The sequence below is a fragment of the Microtus pennsylvanicus genome, chromosome 10 (assembly GCF_037038515.1).
Source record: "Microtus pennsylvanicus isolate mMicPen1 chromosome 10, mMicPen1.hap1, whole genome shotgun sequence".
In the NCBI taxonomy this organism is placed as follows: domain Eukaryota; kingdom Metazoa; phylum Chordata; class Mammalia; order Rodentia; family Cricetidae; genus Microtus; species Microtus pennsylvanicus.
In genome coordinates this window covers 48,599,999-48,624,268 of record NC_134588.1, presented here as the reverse complement: position 1 = coordinate 48,624,268, position 24,270 = coordinate 48,599,999, and the positions used below count along the sequence as shown (strand labels likewise).

At 40.0% G+C, this 24,270-nt stretch overlaps 1 protein-coding gene across 1 annotated transcript in view; it reads right to left on the bottom strand.

Annotated features, from left to right (window-relative positions):
- Acbd6 (acyl-CoA binding domain containing 6) overlaps positions 1 to 23,796 on the bottom strand; it is a 146,203-nt gene extending 122,407 nt beyond the window's left edge. The window contains exons 1-3 of the mRNA XM_075988291.1: positions 23,029 to 23,796; positions 17,571 to 17,635; positions 14,674 to 14,770 (exon numbers count right to left, since the gene is read on the bottom strand). Coding sequence (XP_075844406.1) covers positions 14,674 to 14,770; positions 17,571 to 17,635; positions 23,029 to 23,250 — 384 coding nt within the window. The 5' untranslated portion in view covers positions 23,251 to 23,796. The remainder of the gene's footprint in view (positions 1 to 14,673; positions 14,771 to 17,570; positions 17,636 to 23,028) is intronic.
- Positions 23,797 to 24,270: the final 474 nt, after the last annotated feature.

The following is a 24,270-nucleotide window of genomic DNA, read 5'->3' as shown; positions in this document are numbered from 1 at the left end:
TCCCTTACAGGCTCTGAGAACCCAAGCCAATGCTACCCTTCCTTACACTGGCTGGGACCAACAGGCTCAGGCCTTTGACAATATTTTAAATCTGAGTTTGTAATATTAAAAAAGAAAACAAAAACAACAAATGCATCTATTTTCAACTTGGTTAACAAAATCTTAATTTATTCGCTTGATATATTTAAGTTAGAGAAAAACTATTTTCCAAATTCTAAAGGAATATGATTTAGATTCTGAAAGAATTAATGTTTGCTACTGAACAGTCACAGAAAGGAAATATATTTATTTTTGTTCTCAACTCTTCTTTAATTTCAACTTGGTCACTTACTCAAAAGAACCCACTGAGTGCTTCATTACCACTAATATCCCTGGCAACACTAGCATTGAATCTTACTTATTTCTGATAGCCTATTTATTAATAAAATCTTGTCTTAAGTAATAAAAAAATTTTATAATCTATCTACAGTTTGTAGATTGTTTTCTATATATCTAATTTCAATGGGTTATAATATTCTATCTCAACTATACAACATGACAATGTACAGCTAGCCTCCAAAAGCAAACATGTCAATATTGTAAATAAGACTTTAGCAATAAACACTAACAGAAATATAAAGAAATTAACCTATTGTGCTTTTTTTTTCTTCTTACCATACATAAAGCAAATCCACACTGGTTCAGTTTCCCAATTTGAGCTTTTAAAAATGCATACTAAATTTCCCTATATTGTATTTCAATCAATTGCCTAAGCTGAGGCTATAATGTCATAAATAAAGTACTTGATCATAAATTTCTCAACAGACATAAAATCAAAGACACCCAACACCTACAAATTAAGAAAAAAAAAAACACAACTAAAACCTGCAAAGAAGTTAACATATCAAGTTGCAGCTGATCAGTCAGTTGGCCACTCTCTTCTGAACAGATTCGCTCTTTAAGCTCCACACTGAATTAAGGTTACAACTATGCACCAAAATCATCTTGGTGTAGTCTTTGCATTTTATGTTTTATAAATTATGAAGCTATGGGAAGAAAGTCAATCACCTTTCAAATGTTTGACTGAATAGCAATGATGGGAGCTATTTAAAGACAGGGCTCCGTAGGAAACGAGGGAACCTGTAAAACAGCACTCACTGGCGCCTAGGTACACATCACAAAACTGCCAATGCAGAAAATCTCAAGCCTTCCATGATTCTATATTTAGATCACTAACAAGAAACTCAAGTAAAAATTTAAAGGCCTAAAAAAAAAACTGCTAAGTTTTTCTTTTTTAGTGTTTTCATACACACAAGATCTAATCCATATTTTATCACACTATAAAGTATACTTAAGAGAATTCATGAAATTAACTTGAATTGATTTTTTACAAGACATGATTAAATGGTATTTAAACCAAATGCCACTATGTCAAGAAGGATAAAAATACTTAACTGCTTTATTTATTTTGTCAAGATAAATCAATTTCTTAACAGTATTCTCCAAAGTTGGGTACTGCAGTGCACATCTCCAATCCTATCATAACCTGGAGTCAAAGGCAGAAGGACCACAAGGCCAACCTGGGCTATATAGTAAAACCATGTGTGTGTGTGTGGGGGGGGATGTCATTTGAATGGAAACACAATCTACATTCTCCAAATTTCAGAACTTGTTGCAGCAAATTGTTAATAAAGTTTAAGTAAGCCAGATGTGGTGGCGCATGCTTTTAACCCCAGAACTTTGGAGGCAGAGGCAGGAGGATCTCTGTGAATTTGAGGCTAGCCTGGTCTACAAAGCAAGTTCTGGGACAGCTAGGGCTATACAGAGTAACCAGTCTCGAAAAACCAATAATAAATGATAAAAACAAAACATAAGTAGAAATAGGCAACTTGCATATCTATTATTCTGTTCATTCTGTGGCTGATCTTTCAGACAAATTGATCAATTTAGAAGATTGAAAACAACTGTATTAAGTCTTTTTCATTGGGCACAAGGTAATGAATAAAAAGACTGCGGATATTATCCAAACATAAAAAAAATGATCAAACACAAATCAAGTATGGTTGATAACAGCAAATTGTTCAAGACACATGTTCTCTGTCTCAGCAGAAGTTGTATATTTCCTCAAAAATATCTCTCTTGCACATGTGTGCACACCTGTAAACATGGAAACACAGTATTTCCAATTACTAAAGTCATGCATCTACTGATGTCATCTGACATGCTGAAACTTAAACTCACAGAGCAGGGCTGATCCAAGAGACTCCACAATGTCACCGTCTATCCTAGCAGTCACCACAGCACCCTTGAAGCCATGTTCCACTGGCATCATTTGGGTACCCAATGTGTTAATCCTCCCATTATTTCACTATTCAAAGATGATCTATCTATGTGCCTGGGTGCCGCTTGGCAAAAACTAGACTCCAGAGAAAATTAAGCCTATCTTCCTGACAGACCAGAATGAAGCGGAGAATCAGGACAACAGCTTCATGAACGGCCATGCCCAGCTGAAGCACCCTTAGCAGGCCCCAAAACTCTGATCAAACCAGAAGAGGTCAGAGGTTAGTCTAAAGAGAAACTTCCTCAATTTAAAGTCTCCATGGAAACCATTACAAACATAACAGTAGAGTGAGTGTGTGTGCATATGTGTGTGTGTGTGTAAGAGAGAGAGAGAGAGAGAGAGAGAGAGAGAGAGAGAGAGAGAGAGAGAGAGAGTTAACAGCTGAAAAAAATCATAAAATCGGATTCAGCTTTACAAAAGTCATAAGCCAGACAAAGTATGAATTATACAACTTGGAATTCAACACTGATCAGCAGAAATGGTAGAAGATGCTAAAAACTGAGTAATTTGGAATCATGAGTTTACTGGGAAAATCACATTAGAAAGCAAATTAATTCTTTAAAATTTTTAGAAGACAGACAGGAATAGAGGCACTTGCTTTTAATCCCCGCACTTTGGGAGGCAGAAGGAGGTGGATCTCTGTGAGTTTGAGGCCAGATTGGTCTTCAAGACAGCCAGAGCTACATAGTAAGACCCTGTCTCTAAAAAACAAAACAAAAATTTAGAAGATGACATATAGTTTATCATGGGATTCCAGCATTAGTTTATGCTAATACAGCCTGAAAAGACTCAATAAATCTTTACTGAATTAATTCCCAAAGGTAAATTTAACATAGCTTTCCTCAATTTTACAATACAAATAGATATACATTAAAAAAAAAACCAGTAGCACTTGAAAGAAATCTAGCAGAGTACTAGAGAAATCAACAAGAGAATGCTCAATGGAATATCAAAAAATATTATGTACAAAAAAGATTAAATAATAAAAAATGATTTAATTGGTTAGTGCACAAACATCAGACATTTGAATCATTCCAGTCTCTCAATACATAAAATTTTAGCCCGTGAACCAAAAATAACAGGGGATAGGTACAGAAAAGGAAATTAACCTCAAAACTTCTCCATCTAGATTTATCATACAAAGTTTAAATACTCCCAAATGTTAAGAACTAAAAAACAGCCAGGCAGAGGTGGCACACGTCTTTAATCCCAGCGCTCAGAAGGCAGAGACAGGCGGATCTCTGTGAGCTCGAGGCCAGCCTGGTCTACAGAGTGAGCTCCAGGACAGGCTCCAAAGTTACATAGAGAAACCCTGTCTTGAAAAAGTAAAAGGAAAAAAAAAAGAAGAAGAAGAACTAAAATGCAAGGCTAAATTCTCAAAGCAGTTTTAAAAACTGAAGCAGTAGCCCAGTATGATGCGGTATCAGTAACAGAGGTACGGCTTGGCTACTTCAGGTCTAAGATGCCTCAGTTCTCAACAATATATATCACACTCCCTTTGCTATAACAGCCAATACTGAATGTTGCAAAGCAGGCAGTGAAAACAAGAGAAATTAAGCATATTCACATATATGCACATACAAACCCACAGAAAAGGAACAAACCACCAACAAAGCAGTGGTTCCAGGTTTACTTGCTTAATACACTTTTAAGTTTTCTATTTACATTAAAATGTGAAGTGATGTCCAATATCTGCTTATACATTACAAGCACATATACCCTTGGTTATTCTCATACACAATATGGTGAAAATTATGAAATAGCTATATTTAGTCCATGTTGAAATTTTACAGCATAAATCTAAATATAAAAGTAAGATTATTAAGTACTTCAAATACTACATACTGATGATATTGAGACCATTATAGAGATTTTGGCTTAAGAACAGAAATTAAGACAAATTTCCTATTGTTTTATAATTCCTAATTTATTATGGCTCTTCAGCTATTCCTCTACATTGAGGGAAATACAAGGTAAAGCACACAGCTATCCACTCATGGAAACTGATCTGCAATGCGGTTCTCTCTGAGTTACAAGGGAAGCACGTGAGGCCAGCTCCAAATACCAATAGCGGTCCTAGAAAAGGTCACAAGGCTCCAATATAATCGGACCAAATGTCTCAGGACTCTTAAGGGAATAGAATATAAAACACACATACCAAAAAGCTAGAAAACTTTGAGTGCTGAGTAATGAAGTATGAGAAAAAGAACCCAGGAGACTCCGTGTGGCAGGCCTTCGGAGCCTTGCGTTTGTACTAGCTAGTGACGGAACTGACTCAGCTTCCAGGTTAACTTAGTTAGCCTGCCAGAGCCTAGCTTCCTCAGCTCTAAGCAAGGATTACACCCTGTCTCCTTCAGAACTGTCAGAAAGGCCAGCTGAGACTAACTCTGGATTTCACCTAGTACATACATTAAAAGCATCATATAATGATGCAAACTATTTGAGCACAGAATACATTATAATATAAATTACTCATTCACCAAATTTATATTATATAGCCCCATTAACTTTTGTGTTACTATATTTTTAAGATAAACGTGCAATAAAAACTTACTGGAAAGTTTATGTATTATAAAGCATGCAGGGCAGGTCTCATTTCAGAAGAAAAGAATATAACCTTCCCTAAGGTCCCAACCCTCTTTTTAAAATGAACCAAGATGACAGAATACTTAGATTTTTACTAATGTTTTTCAAATATATTAAAAATTCAACTTAAGGAGAAACTGAAAAACTCCAAGATGTCAAATCATGTATTATGTCTACATAATTAAGCAGTCATTGTACCTAAAGGAATATTAAATTGACAGCTGTCATCACTAAATCCAAATCTAGATCCAAATCACCTAGTCTCACCAGTCCCAGTGTGCACACCAGACATCCCAACCTCAACTTACATGAGCTCACTAGTGCAGAAGTGTAGTCACTGCAAGATGGGATGTGACGCCTTAAAGTCAGTCACCGTTTTAAGCTACACCACTGCATTCATTTCAGATGACGAATGAAGCTGTCTTTTCTTTATATGAACACACAAATACAGGCTAACAAATTACTTCCTTTCCTCAACTGGCAAACGCTAAAGCTCAGACAAGTGCACACACAGACTGGACATATAAACGCCCGACGGGAGTGTCAGATGTGTACTGCTCGCCACTTCCCCTGGGAGCAACCAAAAGATTACACCAGTTTAAGCCAGGGTTCCAGTAGATTCATTCAGTAATACACAGAAGAGACAGAATAGCAAGAATTCTACAACTTCTAAAAACTGTTTAACCCTTTAAAGAGAAATATGGCACACCATTTTGTGTTCTTACTAATAAATCATGTTTTTTTCTATCAGACATTACTCTCCTCTATGTAGAAACTAATAAATTTGATGCAAAATAAATTGATTTCTGTTCCTAATATAATAACAGGACATGTCATAATATTCTATTAGAATAATGCTTTGTTATCTTCTATAATTTCTGTATAACTTGTTATAATTTCTAATTAAAATACTCTACTTTTTTACTAATAAAAATTTAAAAATTATTTTTTAAACTAAGCAAAAATTATTCTTACATTATTTGGAATGTTTAACATTTAGAATTCAGTTAGTCTACTTAAATGTACAATTATTTTACTTAAAAAGTTCTACTGTACAAATAAAATGAAGCCTTCATTTTACAATGAATAATGAGTTGCAAAGGATACAAGTTTGATCCAAACTTCCCAATAAATGTAGGTTACCAGGAAATCTGTGTTGCTTAATTTTCTTACTTACATCAACCACATAGGAAAACAAAACTTTTTCTTATTTTGCAGTTTTAAACCTATTAACACAGGCTAACATTTGGATATAAAGATAATAAAATGTTCTTTCTTAAAATATCATCTTGACCATTAATCAAAATTAATTTAAAATCTTAATTACATCCTAAAATTTTAGTTCCTGTTATTGTGTCTATAAGAGAAATAAACACAAAATAAGCACAGGTGTATGTATGTCACAGAAAAGGCAGGGCAATGTCAGTTGTGAAACACTGCCCTCTATAGGACAGTTTTTTAAATAAAACTGACAACCGAATTTATTCAACACAATATAGTTCAGCCAACAATTTTGAATTTTTCTGCCACCCTTGTTCCTGAAGCAAAATTATTCTCCTCTCTAAGACTGTGTTTTCAGTGCGGGGAACCCAGGACTCGTGCATTCCGGGCAAGTGCTTCACCACTGAGCCCTCCTTTTCCATGTGTGTTCCACACCACAGACACGACTGCCAGATGAGTTCAGTTCAACTCGATAATTACTAACACAGTCTCTGCTTGCAGTGCTGTGAACACGGGACAGCCTAAATTCTGATGTGTCTGCAGCAAAGGAGAGATTCCAAGTGCCAAGTACGACAGGAGACATTCTGCACTCCAGAATGCCTCAAGGAGAAAGCCCCATCAGGCGAAGATGAATTGGGCTGAGTCTCACACCCAGAGAACAACGGAGCTGGTACTGAAAAGAGCAACATGTGGGGCCAACGGTATTAACAGCTCTGGGCTGTGCTTCAAAATTGGGGACACGTAAAAATAAAGAGCAACAACAACAAAAACAAAAACAGATGCCAGACCTCTGTCCAGTCCACCCGAGGAAACCTGGGTGCAGTCTGAGTGCCTATATTCTTAAGTCTCCTACAGAGGCCTCCACCTCCCAAGAGCCAGATGACAGACATCTGATTCAATGCCTGGGTTTTTAATGAATTATTTACAGATAAAAGACAAGGGGATGATGCTACCCAAATTAGATAACAGTAGCTCTGCAAAGGCTAGACAGCTACCAGGCATCTAGACAACTACTTTAATCTGCCTACTGGAACAAAAGAAAGGAGACTGTCAGTTCTCCCATTATGCTACGTATCTTCCTAGATACACACAGGTAAAATAAAAATGGATCCAAGAAAAAGATGACCTCACTAGTATGTAGTAACATCGAAATCTAAGAAGTTTTTTGTTGTTTGGGTTTTTTTTTAAGAGAAAGGGAATAATCAGTGAAAACTAAGTAAAATAGCACCGAAACTCACAGAAAGCCCTGGTAACGATAATAAAACCCTCATCTTATTGACTATGAACTTTGCTCCCTCTGGTGGTTATGAGAGGTTTTACTAGGTGTGAGTAAATGAAAAACTACAAGAACTATCCAGACTTACCACTTAGGAAGCTGACAAATGAATGTCCAATTTATAGCTTCGGATGTACTAAAAACTTTATGAATTGTGAAGTATTTCTTGAGATACCAAAACTTACTGGTCTTTGGAACTCTACTTATTTTAATAATTACAGATGCTCAGTAGTCACGGTACTTGTTTCTTTCTGAAAACAGACTTTTACACCAATGCACTACACCCCCATACCCTTCCCACTCCCACTGACATCAGCATTTGTGTGCCATGTAAGAAGCTCTAAGAATTACATACTTGGGACCACACTTCTAAACAGCAGGGCTTGATGTAGGAGTGTTTCTAGGGACTTTCTAAGGTTTCATTTTATACTCTCCCACACTTTCTATATTTTTGTTCCATATATTTTATGCCTGTATTAATTTTATTAAGATATTATTTGCTGGACAATGTAATATCTTTTCTTTTTACAAGCTTATGATTGTTGTGTTACACTGTAGAAATATTTCCCTTTCATCCAGAGAAAAGCTGTAGTCCTGACAAGACACTACTGTGTACCCGCTCCACTTTATTTTTTAGTTCTCTGCCCCTCGTGCCCTCCCACAGGTAGCCCTGGCAGTTTGTAGAGCACACTAGGTCTGACCCAGTCATACTAGATTTGTATTATCTAGTCCTCTGTAGTCTCTGGAATGTTCTTTCCTGTGTGTGGCTCACTTTTTCACTTCCTAAATGTTCAAGGCCACCTTTTCAGTGAGCCTTGCCTGATCATTATATTTAAATTATTCCCACCTCCTGTACACCCTAGGCGTCTCCCCTGCTTTCTGTCCATGGTATTGATCACCTTCTAAAACACTGTAGTATCTACTAATTTATCTTATACTTATCCTTGCCATAGGATAAGCTCCTCCAAGCAGGGACTGTTTGGCTGTGCTTAGCAGCTGCTATATATCCCAGTTTCCATGAACTATAACTTATACACAATAAAGAATAATTAATATATAGGGTAATGATTAATAATTCTTTAACAAATGCTAAAAAAAATACAAGTTACTATATTTCATAGAATGAAGGCTTGTCTGATTCTAGAATTCAAAATAAAGCCAATTATCCTCTGATCTCCACATAAGGAACATGGCACACATCACACACACACACACACACACACACACACACACGCAGGCGGGGGTGGGATGAATAGAATAGTTATAAAATAAAACTTTATAAAAGGAGGTGAGGGGCTGACGAGATGGCTCAGTGGCTAAGTGCAGTTTGTTCTTCCAGAGGACCCGAGGTCAGGTCCCAGCACCCACATAGCAGCTAACAACCATCAATAACTCCAATTCCAGCAGATCTGATACCCTCTTCTGATCTCCATGGACACTACACGCATGTGATACACAGACATACATGCTAGTAAAACACCCGTACACATAAAGTAAAAATTTCAGCAATAAACCCCCACATGTCCACCTGAGTCCTAACCTTAGGCATCTGACTTGAAGGTGTCTTTGCATGAGTGTGGTGCTGGAGTGACTCGAGCAATCGCAGCACTTTGGAGGCTGAGGTAGAGGACAACTACAAGTTTGAGGCCAGCCTCTGCTACACAGTGAGATCTTGTCTTTAAAGGAGACGGGGGGGGGGGTATTAAAAAAAATCTTCACAGATATATGTACCATGAATAATAAAAACCCAGAGACAGATATTGGGATTCAACCTGCAGATCAGAAAAGCAGCCAAACCACTAGAGAGCTCTTACCTCTATGAAATCTTCAGATTGAAAGAGAGTTCCTATCTCATTTTGTCTTATATTCCTCTCTAGTGCTGAGTTTAAAGGCACTGCCCAGTCCCTGTGGCCAACTAGCGTGGCTGCTGGGATTAAAGGTGTTTGCCACCACTGCCTGGCCTATATCGCTGACTAGTGTGGCTGTTTTGCATTCTGATGGTCAGACAAGCTTTATTTATAAAATACAAATGAAATATTACTAAAGATGTAAACTGAGGTCATGCTGGATTAGGGTGGACTGATGTCCTCACACAAGAAAGGAGAGGGAGATTCGGATAGAGAAACCTGGCCATGGGAATACAAAGGCGGACACTGGAGCTTGGCCACAGTGACGGCTAATCTTGATTGTCAACTTGACACACCTTGGAAGAGGGAACTTCAACTGAGGATCTGCCTCCAACAGAGCGGCCTGTGGGCGTGTCTGTGGGGCATTTGCTTGACTGATAATTGATGTAGAGGACCCAGCCCAGGAGTAGAACCATCCCTAGGCAGGTGGGCCTGGGCTATCCAAGAAAGGTAGCTGAACAGGAGCCTGGAAGGGAGCCAGCAAGCACCGTTCCTTCATGGTCTCTGCTTCAGTTCCTGCCTCTAGGTCCTGCCTTGAGTCTCTGCCTCAACTTCCCCCAGTGACAGACTGTAATCTATAGGCCAAACAAACCTTTTCTCCCCGAGTCCCTTGCTGGTCACTATTCTACCACAGCAACAGAGGGACAAACTAGGGCAGTCACCACAGGGCACAGAATGTCTGCAGGCCACCAGAAGATGAAGAAGGAAGGATCTTCTCCACACATGCTAACTCATTTCAGACGTCTGCTCTCCGGACTAGGAGACAACCAGTTTCTGATGTTTTAAGCAGCTGTGGCACTCTCTGTGACAGCAGTGCTAGGAAACACTATCTTGTGTCAGTAAGAAAGGAAAAAAATCCTCCAAGGATTGGGGTATATGGAAAGGACATGGGCTGGTTTGAAGATTCTTTCAGCAGACGAATTATTTCAATGGATTATACTGCATGAATAAAACAGAAATCCATAAGTCTATATACTATAAACACATAAGTGTTGGGAAAGGCAATCAACTATGGGTGCAGAAAATCCCTACACATTCTTGTTCAATTGATCAGGCCCTCAGCACTCTCTTATGCAGGCCATTTCTCAGAACTTTGTGACCAGCAAGACACCTTTGGGAATGCAGTAGCACCTCTCTGGCTCCTGACAAACAGCAGGCTTGCTGTAAGTTGTGAATTCCCATAGCTCAGTGCTTTCTTTCCCTCTAGCACAGCCACTGCATAGACAGAAATCCAGCTAACCCTAATGGTGTCATCCCCATGGGAATCAGGAGATGTGGGAAACTGATGCAAACCAAATGAAGCTCATGCAGTTTGCCAAGTCTTGAATAATAAAGTCTTTGGGCTCTGACCCAGGATCCGCCAGCCTTCTGCCGGCATTTAAGAAACAGGCTAACTTAACAGGGCAAAACCGCAGACATCCCACACTTCTTTTCCTAATAGACAGATGGGTGGATGACAGTGTGACAGAGAAACTGAGAAATGAAAAGCTCCTTATGTCTTGATTAGGGTTACTACTGTTGTCATAAAACACCATGACCAACTTGGGAGGAAAGGGTTTATCTGGCTTATGCTTCCACATCATAGTTCATCATCAAAGGAAGTCAGGACAGGAACTCAAGCCGGGCAGGAACCTGAAGGCTGGAGCGGATGCAGAGGCCATGGAGGCTCCCAGGACTACCAGATCAGGAGTGGCCCCACCCACCCTGAGCTGGACCCTCCCACGTCAATCACTAATTAAGAAAATGTCCACGTTATGGAGGCATTTTATCAATTATTGATGGTCCCTCCTATCTGATAATTATGCCCGTGTTAAAACGGCATAAAATTAAGCAGGATGCCTTCACACAGTTTAATACAAAATAAAAATAAAACAAACAATGGAGTTAGAAAATCCTTAATTAATGTTTAAAACTAGTAGGTGAAATCTTATTAGGAAAACAGCATGTGTCTAGAAAGTCTCAAAGTGCTCCGCACAAGTTACTTACAGTGAAACACAGGGACGGCACACTTCTGTGCTATTCCTCCTAAAATGTGCAACCTGAAGCTAATTATAACCAATCCAAAGGAGAGACATTTCTCAAAATGGCTCTTATTAAAATCAACAACAATAAAAACAAAAGCACAGGTAAGAAAGAAAGAGAAAGCCCAAGAAACTGTTGTAGAAGCCTAAAGAAATACGGCAAGGGAATACAATGCATCATTCTAAATCAGGTTGGTAGGATTTGTAGCAAATAACTAGAAAGGGCATTGTTAAGTAAATGAAAAATGTGATTATGTACTACAGATTCCACAGTAAGGGTGGATCAATATTAAAATTCTAATCTTTGTGGAAGCTTTCTAAGATATACATATATACATGAAAATAAGTTAAAATAAAATTTCTGATTTTGATAATTAAGGTACAGTTATGAAAGTACTTGTTCTTAGGAAATAAATACTGAGTATTTAGGGTAAATGAACATGGTCTCCAATTTATAACAAACAGTTTAGAAAAAATATTTATACAAATATGTGATGTAGATGTGTGTATGAATATGTAAACAGAACAAAGCAAACATAACTGGTAAATCTAGATAAAGGCCACACAGAAGATCCTTCTTCTATTGAAATTCTTTTAAACTGTGAATATTAAAACTTACCTTCCCCCTGCCAAAACTACAGAAATAAAGACACTGATGACCACTGATCAATACATTCTTGAAGGAAAACACAAATGAAAACACGAAGAGTTACATTATTATAACTTTACATAGTCATCTACATACATGTTCCTGCTGTGTTTTCTGTGTGCGAGTGAGTGTGTATGTGTGTGTTTCAAACAGCAGGTCTGGTACGGTTAAGTCATTAAGCATGGGTCTAATTTCTAATGCTATCGTTTGTTCCTTAACTGTGGACAGTTTAGTGAATTTCCTAACTTTTAAAGTACAGACAATAATAGTTTCTAACTTCGAAGATTTCTGTGGCAGTTTCAAAGGACAACACATGCAAACCCAGCCCATACACAGTGTTTTCATTTCACTTCTCAGAAACAAACTCAGAAAAAGAAAGTAACTCTTTTTGTTGTTGTTCTTAGTGCTAGGATTTGAACCCAGGGCTTCAGAATTGCTAAGCAAGTGCTCTAACACTGAGCTCATCTTTAGTCCAAAGAATCACTCTTTTTTATCCTAAATGATTAATGTCAAAGCTCTCCTGAAACCAAAGTTATTATATTATACCTCTTACCAATCCAAAAGCAAAGGAGAAAAAAAAAGAGAGAAAAAAGTTTAAAAGGACCAGCCTAGAGTGTGTAAACTAAAAATTGAGAAGTATACAGCACACACATTCACAGAAACACACAAATGTATATGAAATGAACGTCATTGCTTGCCTTTATTTTGTTTCAGCTTGAGACAGGGATTCAGTAATGTCACTATCGTGGAATTCCTTATGTAGACTAGGCTGAGATCTATCTGCTTCTGCCTGGCTGTCTTTACAAGACTGCAATTTTGTTTGTTTTGTTTTTTACTTTTTCAAGACAGGGTTTCTTGTGTAGCCCTGGGCTGCCTTGGAACTCACTGTATAAACCAGGATGGACTGAAACTCAGGCATAGGCTTGCCTCTGCCTCCCAAGTGCTGGGATTTAAGGTGTGTGCCATCACTGTCTGGCAACATTAAAATATATTTAGAAAAATATATTAAAGAAATTATATTCAATTCCCATCATCACCAACAAAAATAGTAAAATTTGATAAATATTCTAAGATGCCATTAAATAAATATTTAATAAGAAAAAATCTCTAACCACATTTTAACAGTCATAGTAGAAATTTACTGCATAAGTAAGGTACTGAAGGTTTAAAAAAAAACACACAAATTCAAATATATGCCAGAATTTATATATTCAAATGCCTTCAAAGGCCATGAACCAGAAGGAGCCACCTGTAAACCAGCAGGAAAACACCAAGCCCAGGGGCCAAGACCTAGAATTCACAGTCTGAGCTCAGCTTGGGGGCATCTGTTTGACCACTGACCTTCAGATCTGCGACTGAGGACATGTGTGGCATCTGCATACTGCTGCTTTAGAGAAGATTACGAAATGGAAAACAGCGATATTCATACACATACAAGGGGAGGAGGGACTTCTCAGGTCCCCAAGAGGAAGTCAGCAAGAAAGCTGTTCTGTCGGCCATCTGTTAGTCTCTGAACTCCTAAGATCCATTCTGATGTCAAGACACACAATTTTAGGGTTCCTAACAACTCCTTAGACCCCACGACTGATGTGACAAATTTTTCCCATACTTGTAACTTACAACTGATGTGCCCACGAAAAAGCTACCACAAAACACCTTCAAGTTTTTAATTCATTCACTCTAAAATGTTTGCCATATAATGTGTCTATACACACACACACACACACACACACGCATGCACGCACGGCACCAAGACAGGTACTGCGTATTGCATGCCTTTGATCCCAGCACTCAGGCGGCAGAAGCAGGTGGATCTCTGAGTTTGAGGCCAGAGTTAATGAGACTCAAAAACAAAACAAAATTCAAAGTTATCTGCATTTGTAATCATTATGACCCAACCTCTAGCCTACAGACTTTTCACCAGTTTTCCTGTTTTTAATATCTTGAAAGGGGCTGGAGAGACAGCTCAGCAGTTAAGAGCACTGTAGCTCTTCTAAGGACCTACGTTCAGTTCCCAGCATCCACACAGCAACTCACAATCACCTGTAATTCCAACTCTGAGGGGTCACACACACACATGGTAAACATACATACATGCAAGTACTCACACATACACATTAAAATAAAATCATTAAGAATGTATATATGGTACACATACATACATGCAGGCAAAACACACATACATATAAAATAAGATATGTATAAGTAATAAATCTAAATTGTTTTATTTGAAATAAACTTTTTCCCAAGACGATAATGATCTCCAGAGAAATTCTGAATAAATTCTGTTTTTACAAGATTAAATTATACTTCAGGGCTGGAGAGATGGCTCAGAGGTGAAGAGCACTGGCTGCTCTTCCAGAGGTCCTGAGTTCAATTCCCAGCAACCACATGGTGGCTCACAACCATCTATGAGATCTGGTGCCCTCTTCTGGCCTGCAGGCAGAACAATATATACATAATAAACACATCTTTAAAAAAATTATACTTCTAAAACCTATTACTCAAAGGAGGTCTCTGCATCGGTTACTGGTTGTATTAATATTTAAGTAGTCATTTTAACAGATAAGTACTACAATTACCTTACAGACTTTTGGTGAAATGAGCCTAAGATATGTGACTTGAGCAAAGCTCAGACATTTGGGCGGAAGGGGAGTTTCCAGAGAGTATAATGTATACTTAGTAAATCTTACCTGAGGATTCCATCCTGGATCTAGTTTTTTAACTGCTGCGATGTATTCCTGCATTGCTTGGCTAGGGCTGGAGTCACCAAGGGCTTTCCATGCCTCCCTAGAGCACAGAAGAGACACCCTTCATCAATGATGCAAATAACACCAACAGCACGTTGTTGAAACAGAATTGTGCTATGCAGCCAGGCTGGCCTTAAGCTCACACATCACATCCAGCTGGCATATTTCTTACTAATATTCTACACACATATTTCAAGGCTCTGAGGACATAAAGATAACAAAGTGTCAAAGCGGACGTGCTCCGTTTATGCTTTTATGTTAATAAACAAGTATAAAACTCATAACCCTACCTCAAGGGCCTTTTGGAAAATTTCCCCCAGTTCCCTCCTCACATGAAATTTTAGAACACAGATATCTTGCCTACCTGTTCAATTTTGAAATATCACAAATTATAGTACTCTAAGATTTAATTAGTCTCCCTAAATCCAGTGTTCACAATTATTGAGACTGCATCATCTATAGTACCAGTGCAGTACTTCCCATCTTCGAATTCACTGTCCAGGCTACGGGGACAGGCTCCTTGGTTTACCCCAGCCAAGTCTTCCCACTCTTAACCAGGTTTCTTGGTCCTCTAATCTTATAAAGAGAGCCCAGTCCTCGTCTCCTATTCCTATGAAGAAAGCAAGATCTTTCTAAAATTTTTACTGACTCTCCTGACAGTTACTTACACATACAGCCTCACCCCTAAATATGTAAGTTTATATCACACCTGGGGATCCCCAATTCTACAACACAGAGACAAGCTATCCAGATTCCCTTGGTTGTCACAACAATGCCGGCATGACTTGTCTTCCCAGACCAGAAGCCAGTCAAGACTCATGCATGCCACTGTGGTTCATTTATCTTCCTCCTTCTCTTCCACATGTTGACATTTTTAAGTCTCAAAACAATTATTTTACAAAATGCCACTCAGCTTGGTTTGCCTAATTGTTTTCTCACCTAAATAGTGTTCTTCTCAAAATGATTAATCATTGATTAAAATTAAATATTTCAATATTTCGGTAAGAGTAATATGTAAGTTGCATGTCCTTTATAATGGGTAACAGTAAGGACACATGATGTCAGCCTGTCCCATTACTAATATATTAATGAGCTGGTAATGGCAGTATCTGACAGTTTTCTGCTTTACAAATTAATAAGAGTGGCTATAAAAAATAATAGACTTTGAAGAGCAGAGAATCACTGAAAACATGGAGAACTGGGCAATGAATAAGGGAAAATAATGAAGTGATAAAATTCCACACAGCAAAAAAGCTCAGAGTAAAAGCTACATTTGACATTCTCTAGATAACAAAATTCCAGAAACGGCTTATCATCAACAGAGAAAATCTGTAACAAAATGTAAATCAAAACACTGATGTACCACATATTGAAAACACAGAATGTCATCTGAATTCAAGAGCATGGTTGGCGATGTAAGTGATTCACCCCCCACCCCCACCACAGCTGAATGCTGGTAGTCGGACTATAGTCCAGAGATCCACATTTGGCAATGTTAGGATGTATGGTCAAACCCATGGGTAAACTCTACCCCAGGACTGGATGGTTCAGTGGTTAACAGCACTTGGTGCTTCTGCAGAGGACCGAGATTCAGCTCCCAGTACCCACATGGCAGCTCACAACCATTTGTAACTCAGCTCCAGGGGACCCAAACCCCTCTTCTGATCTCAATGGGAACCAGGTACACATGTGGTATACATACATGTATGCAGACAAAATAGCCATACAAATAAATAAATCTAAAAACAAACAAACAAACCCCTCTATATCCTAAGAGACCTTTAACACAATAAATAAATACATGAATGCAGGAAGGTGTTCCACGGGGTATATTATAGGCCTACTTGAAACCATGTGACTTAGACTCCAAAGGATTGTGGATGATGTTGATAGTATAACAAATTAGGATGAACAGCTTCAACTGTCTGTTTAAAGTCACGTTCACATGCTTAAATCTGGGTATCAAAATTGTAGCAATTACTGAAATGCAGGAATGTCTCCTTAACGCACTGATCACAGAACAATAAATAACTCCACCCTCAACACTAATCTTCCCACTGGGGCTGCTACACAAAAAAATCTCCCATTTTGTAACTATGTTCACTGTTGTTTAACAATTTCTCTTTTTCCACTTCAGCCAGCTAGAAAAGAATAATATGAGGGAATCTTTGAATTATAGATGAAAAATGTATTCAGAGGGCTGGAGAGATGGCTCAGTGGTTAAGGGCATTGCCTGCTCTTCCAAAGGTTCTGAGTTCAATTCCCAGCAACCACATGATGGCTCACAACCATCTGTAATGGGGTCTGGTGCCCTCTTCTGGCCTGCAGACATACACACAGACAGAATATTGTATACGTAATAAATAAATAAATATTTAAAAAAAAAAAAGAAAAAAAAAGAAAAATGTATTCAGAGCAGAGTGAGCCTGTGTCAGGTTTTAGGTATTTTTCTCCACAATTCTTTCCAAAAAATTACAACAAGCACTTTTTTCTGTGGGGCAGAGGCAGAGATAAGTGGAGATGGGAATTTATCTTCTTTTCCCTTCCTTCTGTGGTGAGAAGCAGCAGTCTCCTAGAGGCTAGACAAGAAACAACCTTGAGCAGTAAGATAAGGGCTCTGGTCTCTGCCACCACTACCTTGCGCCAACAGCAGCACCAAAGAATCCTTCAGACTTAGCTAAAAGCAGATTCCTTTAATCCCTTCCCCCACCTGTCATTAGCAGCCAACATGAAAGAGATTAATAAAACAATAATTCTTTAATCCGCTAACCCTTTTCTAATTCCTAAGCCCTTAAGTCATTTCTGACAACCTTACTAAAGATCCCAAGAATGTTTCTTACCATTTTTGCTTTCCTTCAAAATCAAAGAAGTTTGGTTTAGGAATATTGCAATTTCCAACTTTGACCTAAAAGAGGAAGGGGGGAAAATATAAAGAACTTATTTCATTTTTCTAAGGAACACAGAAAGACTTTTTCTTCTCAAATTTATTATGTACACTTATAACTATAGATTAGAAAATATTTTAATATATATAGGGTAACAAAATTTAACATTGTTTCCAGAACAGACAAAAAAATTCAAATAATCCCAACTGAAAACACCACCAGCACTGGGTGTGGCGATGCACAGCTCTAGCAGTGCAGGTGGATCTCTGTGAATTTGGTCAAAGCTCTCTATGAGTTCAGGGCCCTCCTAGTCCACACAATGTACTCTAGGCCAGGCAGGGCTACACGGTGAGACTCTGTCTACATTAACTAATTAAACAAAAGTATTACATAAATAGCCTCGGCTGGCTTTCTATATAAAATAACTGCTAACTAATACAGTAACACACAGGCAAAAAAAAAAAATGGGTGACAAATAGCTGCATTTCTAAACTAGCAGGCTAATTATAAAACAAGTTACAAATAAAATTATAGTCTTTACTGCCATCAAAACAGAATTTTATGATGGATGGTGGTGGCGCACACCTTTAATCTCAGCCTCTTAGGAGGCAGAGGCAGGCGGATCTCTGAGCTCTAGGTAGCCTGGTCTACAGAGCTAGTTCCAGCACAGCCAAGGTTACATGTCTCAAGCCCTCTCCCAACGAATATAATATAAAATTATAGGAAGTTTTAATGTACTGCTGTGTGTGTGCACATGAGGGTGGGAGAGGTCAGGCCCACTCCACTGAGGATGTGGGGCTTGCACAACGTGTGTTTTACAATCACTCCACTGGGCCCTATAAGAAAATTCTTTAACAGGTAATTAACAAAATTTAAAGTTTGGTTTTTCAGAATTCACATATACTGGGGTCTTTTTCCATGCTCACTGTCATGATTCTGCTAGCATTTTACCTCTCCTCAAATCAGTACAGAATGCACTGAAAATGCACTATTTTAAAAGCACCATTTTAGCCAGGCATGATGATGCACACCTTTAAATCCCAGCACTCTTGAGTTCGAGGCCAGCTTGGTCTACAGATTGAGCTCCAGTATAGTCAGGGATATACAGTGAAATCCTGTCTTAAAAAAATAAAATAAATAAACACACTAAATATAGATGTCAAAAGCTAGGGGAAGGGGCAAAGAGTCTCAACAATAGTATAAATGCTATTTATATGGTCAATACTTTTTAAAAGTAATTTATTTAAATTTATGTACAGTGTGTGAAGGTGTCAGATACCCTGGAACTGGAGTTACAGACAGGTGGGAGCAGCCATGTGGGTGCTGGGAATGGAACCCAGGTCCTCTGGAAGAGCAGCCAGTGCTCTTAATCACTGAGCCATCTCTCCAGCCCCATCTGATATTCTTTGTTGTTGTTTTAAACCAGGCTGTCTTAAACTCTTGAACCTCCTACTTCTACCTCTCAAGGCTGGGGTTACAGGTGTTCACCACTGCACCTGGCTCTATAGTTTTGAGACTCAAATGACATTTGTAACTAAATTAGATTGTTTTCATTATAACTGTGCAAAAATGAAATTCATGCAGGAACAAAATTCAGTTCGATTGCCACTGCCAGAAATAATCTCCATCATAAACTCCTAACATACCTACTCTATACATCTCTTATGACATTTGCAGTTTCTGCTTTGTATTAGAATTTTTTGGGTCAGGTGTTTTTCATTAGAACAAAGCTTCTAAAAAATTGCTCAAAACTTAAAACCCAAAGCACTTGTCTGCTTGAGCGGCCTTCCCTCATCTCCCTCTCGTATATCCAAATTCTCCTGAGACTGCAGGCTTCCCCTAAGGTCTTCCCCTGACTTTACTCATCCACCCACTGCCTTGCAGCTTTTTAGTTCTGAGTTTTGTTCCTACTGTTCCATCATCATCTTCTTTTTTCCCCTCTGCTTTTCAAACTGCCAAACAAAATTCCAGTCTTGCTCCAAGTTCTAATTCTAAAAAACCTTTCAGCCTACAACCATTTCATCTGCCTATGAATTCATAAAAGTTATCAACTCATGGAGCTGGAGAGATGGCTCAGCAGTTCTGAGCACTGCAGCTCTTCTGAAGGACCTGAGGTCAGTTCCCAGCAACCACGTCAGGCAGCTCACAACCACCTCTGAAGATCTCCAGCTCCAGAGGAGGACCTGGTGGCCTTTGCTGCCTGCCAATGGCACCCACACACGTGCAGTGTATACCCACAGAGACACACCACACACATAAATAAAAACTAACCTTAAAATTTACCACCCCAATTATTTCCTTAGGGATAGATCATAGTCCTCTGGCTATTACTAAAAAGCATGCATCTACAGAAGCAGGCCTTTTGTCATTTGACTGAGAAGCAATTCTTGAATAATTTCTAATCCTGTGAGACAGGCCATTGCAAACCCATCCTATACGAGAAGATACAGAAATTCAAGAGGGGGTGGTCTCAATGCACATATGGGCAAATCCTGATCAGTTGTCTGTACATGTTACAGAAAATCTGGGCTTTAGTTCTGACATCTCCAAAAATCACATCATTTCTGGACCCTGCTACAAATACAAAAGGAGATGGACAGTACAAACTATGGTACAGGCCACGCAACTTCTGCCTACTCCTAGGTCTGGATGTATATGGAAATTATAATAAAATATCTTGCTGAAAAACGAAACAGTGGAGTGCAGGAGAGCTAGCCCAGCAGTTAGGAGTGCCTGCCACTCCTGCACTGTAATTCCAGCTCCAGATCTGATGAGCTCGTCAGCCTTGGCAGGCACCAGGCATGCTCACTCATGAAGAGATGTTGTAAGAGGTCAGGGGTCAGGACAACCAGAGAGATGGCTCAGTGTGTAAAAGCACTAGCCAGGCAGGCTCGACAACCTGAATTCATCCTCCGGAACCCATGGCAGGAAGAGAACTGACCTCCATACATGTAGGCACAGGCATGTGCACACAAACACACACTAAATAAAAAGTCAAAAAACCCCAAAAGGTTCACCCTCCTCTTGCTCTGCCTCAGCTAGAACATGCACACTGTTTGTGAGCTTCTCTGGCCATGAAAGCAGGACTTGAAACTGGAGTTCTCTAACACAGTGCTGTGATTCCTGTGATTTCTTAATTCCTGGAATTAAAGTCTCCAAAGACCTTTAGTATGTGTGGACTTTATCTGTCATATATATAGTGAGAAATTAGATCTTGGCAGGGTACTGCTGGTTCAGACACACACCTTTAATCCCAGCACTTGGGAAACCGACCTCTGAGTTTGAGGCCAGTCTGGTCTAAAGAGCAAACTGGAACAGCCAAGGCTACGTGAAGAAACCCTGTCTCGAAAACAAACAAAAACAAAAACAGGAAGGAAGGAAGGAAGGAAGGAAGGAAGGAAGGAAGGAAGGAAGGGAGAATTTTTTAACATTATCTCATGAAATATTTAGAAACGAACCCATTGAGTCATTCAGCATTTCCAAATGTTGACATATTGCACTATACATGAGCGAAACTTCGCATTCATTACACCACCGCTTATCTCATGAGGAGGACTTCGTAAGCACCAGGGAGCTGTCGAGCTCATGGCAGCAGATCCCACTTTTTCCCAAACTTCTACTTTTCATTTGACAATTCAAATATCATCATCACTGGCAACAAGTATGTACAGCTGTTTTCCAGGCTCACTTCTTTCATTTTCAAGAAACTATCTGCCAAACACCCAACTTTATACAGAGTTTATATAGTTCTTGTTAACTAAAAATGAAGTGCCATGGAAAAAGGACATAGTTCAGTTTGTAACTCAATTATAGCTGTGATTTTACCCAATTTCCTCAAAATAGTCAATATAATCAGGTATGTAACGGAAGAGCTTGTGTGTTTCTCCCATTACACAATTGTTTGTTTGTTTGTTTGTTTTGAGACAGAGTCTGACTGTGTAGTTCCAGCTGACCTGGAACTTACTGTGCTGACCAGGCTGGTCTTGAACTCACAGCAATCACCACCACCTTTACCTCCCCAAAGCACTGGATTAAAGTCATGTACAGTCACAGCTGGCATCACACAAAATGTTGAGCAGGACTTGAACAGCAACCTCTCCCAGGCCACAACGTTATTAGCATGCGTTCCTAATAATCATCAGTCCTCAGAAGACGGCTCACTCCTTTCAGTGTCTTTAAGAATCAGGACAGGCCAGCAAGATGGCTCCACAGGTAAAGGTGCTTGTCACCAGACCTGACCACCTAAGATGGACCCCAGGCACCCATGTGGTAAAAGGAGAGACCCAAGTCCTGCAAGTTGTCCTCTGACCTCCACTTGAATACTATCATACATGTGCACACACACACACACAAATGTAATATGAAATGCATGCACGTCCTCACAACTACCTAAAGAAAAAGAAGAATTCAGGCGAAATATATGTAACTATACCAAGAGGCAATTTTTGTATTCCAATAAAATAAAAGAGCCTACTATCCAGAGCTTCATTTCTTCCAATGTTTCAAAGAGCTGGGGTTTTCCTGACCTGCTATTGAACTTGTCATCATTTCTCACATTCACATCTAGAGGCCTTAATCCTGTAAGCCTCTGAGGTCTGGATGTCCTCTGGTCTTTGCATTCTCTGTCAACAGAACAGGACAGTAGCATCCTGCTGAAATGTGTCTGTTGATTGTGATAAGGTGATTGTTTTTCCTTCTGGTATCTAACCTTGAATGATAACTTAGTTTTACACATGTAACTCATACATTTCCTTATCTTTAGGTAAAGTTCAGAAACTACATTTTAATTCCAATATATCCATGCAACCTTCTGAGTTGCCTACTCCCTGGGTTTTTTGTTGTTTATTTGTAAAAAGAAAGTCATTCAGGAAGCTGAGTCAAGAGTTCATCACACACACACACACTATGTTACCAACATGGAACCATTTCAAAAAAAGGTGGGAGGGTATAACTATATCTAACAGAACCAAATTTACCCAAAAACATGTCAGCTATATTTAGCGTTTCTAAAAATCACAATAGTAATATTTGTGTTTTATGTATATAATATTCTCTGAAATCCCAAAGTTCTTGTTAACATTACCATCTTTTCTATCACCTGTCCCTTTGGCAACAAATGACTAATTTGATTTTATCATCCTCGTTTTGTAAAAGTTCAGATACAAGGCCACTAATGAAAAAACAGAAATACTGTCCGTGTCCAGCTAAATATCATTCATAGAAGCGCAGAGATTTTTCCATTTTCAGAATGATATTCTCCAGGGTCAAAAAAAACCGACCGAAACGGACAGGCTGACAGACAGACACATACAGACACACAGACACTTCATTACACTCGACCATTAGCCCCGCACGCCTCTGTGAGTTTTTGGAGAAAGACGCCCGTGCCCTCTCTCATCCACCCATCTTTTACCTGCTTGTATCTGGCATACAGGTACAAGAGCTGCTCCCTGCTGGCCATCTGAATCAGGCTTTGGACGTGTGCAGCAGCCTTCTCAAACTGCTTGGCTAGGCTCCGGGACGCCTCGGTCTCGGGGGTCTGGGGAGATTCCATATCACCGGAGTCGTCCCCGGAGCTCAGTTCCCCACCACTGTCACCCGTGGTGGCCCCCGCAGGTAAGAACGGTGTGGCCATTCCCACTCGCTCGATGTGGTCTGTTCTCCCGGGCCTGGACCGAGCCCGGCAGCAGTGGGACACAGCTAGCTGTCTGGCTTCCTCAGGTGACTGCCACTCCGCCTGCTCCGGGGGCGTAGGGCCGCCTCTGCGAAGCACGGCGGCTCTCCCCAGCCGGCCAGTCCTCCTCCGGCTTCCCTCGGTCAGACCGAGCACCTGGCCTCGCCGGGGTCGCTCCAACGGCGCTGAGGTCTAGGGGCCGCTCGGCTGGGAGGTGAGGAGACGCCAGCAGCGCGCGGCCGGCCAATGCCACCGGAGCTAGGTGGTGAAGCGTGGGGGGCGAGCTCGGCGGGATGCTCTCCGGAGCACGCGCCCGTGGCTCCGCGGCCCGGCCTGCTCCGCGAGCCCGTGCCCTCCCCCCCGGAAGGGAGTCGTGGGTTATGGAGGGCGCGGTGAGGGTTGGAGAAACTGGTCTCAGTTATGCGGGAGTTCGCTCGTCGCTTACGGATAATCCAGAGTCACAAACTCCGGAACTCCGGATAGGCCCCCGGGGAAGGGGAAGAAGGCGGTCCATTAGGTGGTGTATCTGCAGACGCGGAGTAGCAGGAAACAGGGAGCTGAGGACAAAGGTTCCGCCTTCTCTTAACCACCCAAGTCAGTGCACCCCAGGCTCCCCTAGACCCTCTATTATCTGTTCCTCGAGATCTTAACTCTGTTTTGAATAGCAAGCGAACGACTGATGGAGCCTTCACTGCCCCACCGTGTGTCTAAACGGTCAAATGACTCTCCTCGGTGTTCTGTTTTCCATGTCTGCTGACCCCTAATTTCCCAGGGCTCTGAGAGAAGGCTTCACCAGATCCCCAGTCCCACCTTCCTTTAGCATTATCTCATGATAACACTTCCCGTGCATCTTCTAGTAGAGCCCGGAAGTCCCCGTAGCTCTACCCTAAAGGAACAGATCTTTTCTGTGTCTTTTCAAAAAGGAAAACTACACGGGTACACAAACTTCATTACACCTACCCATCAACCATGCGCATTTGC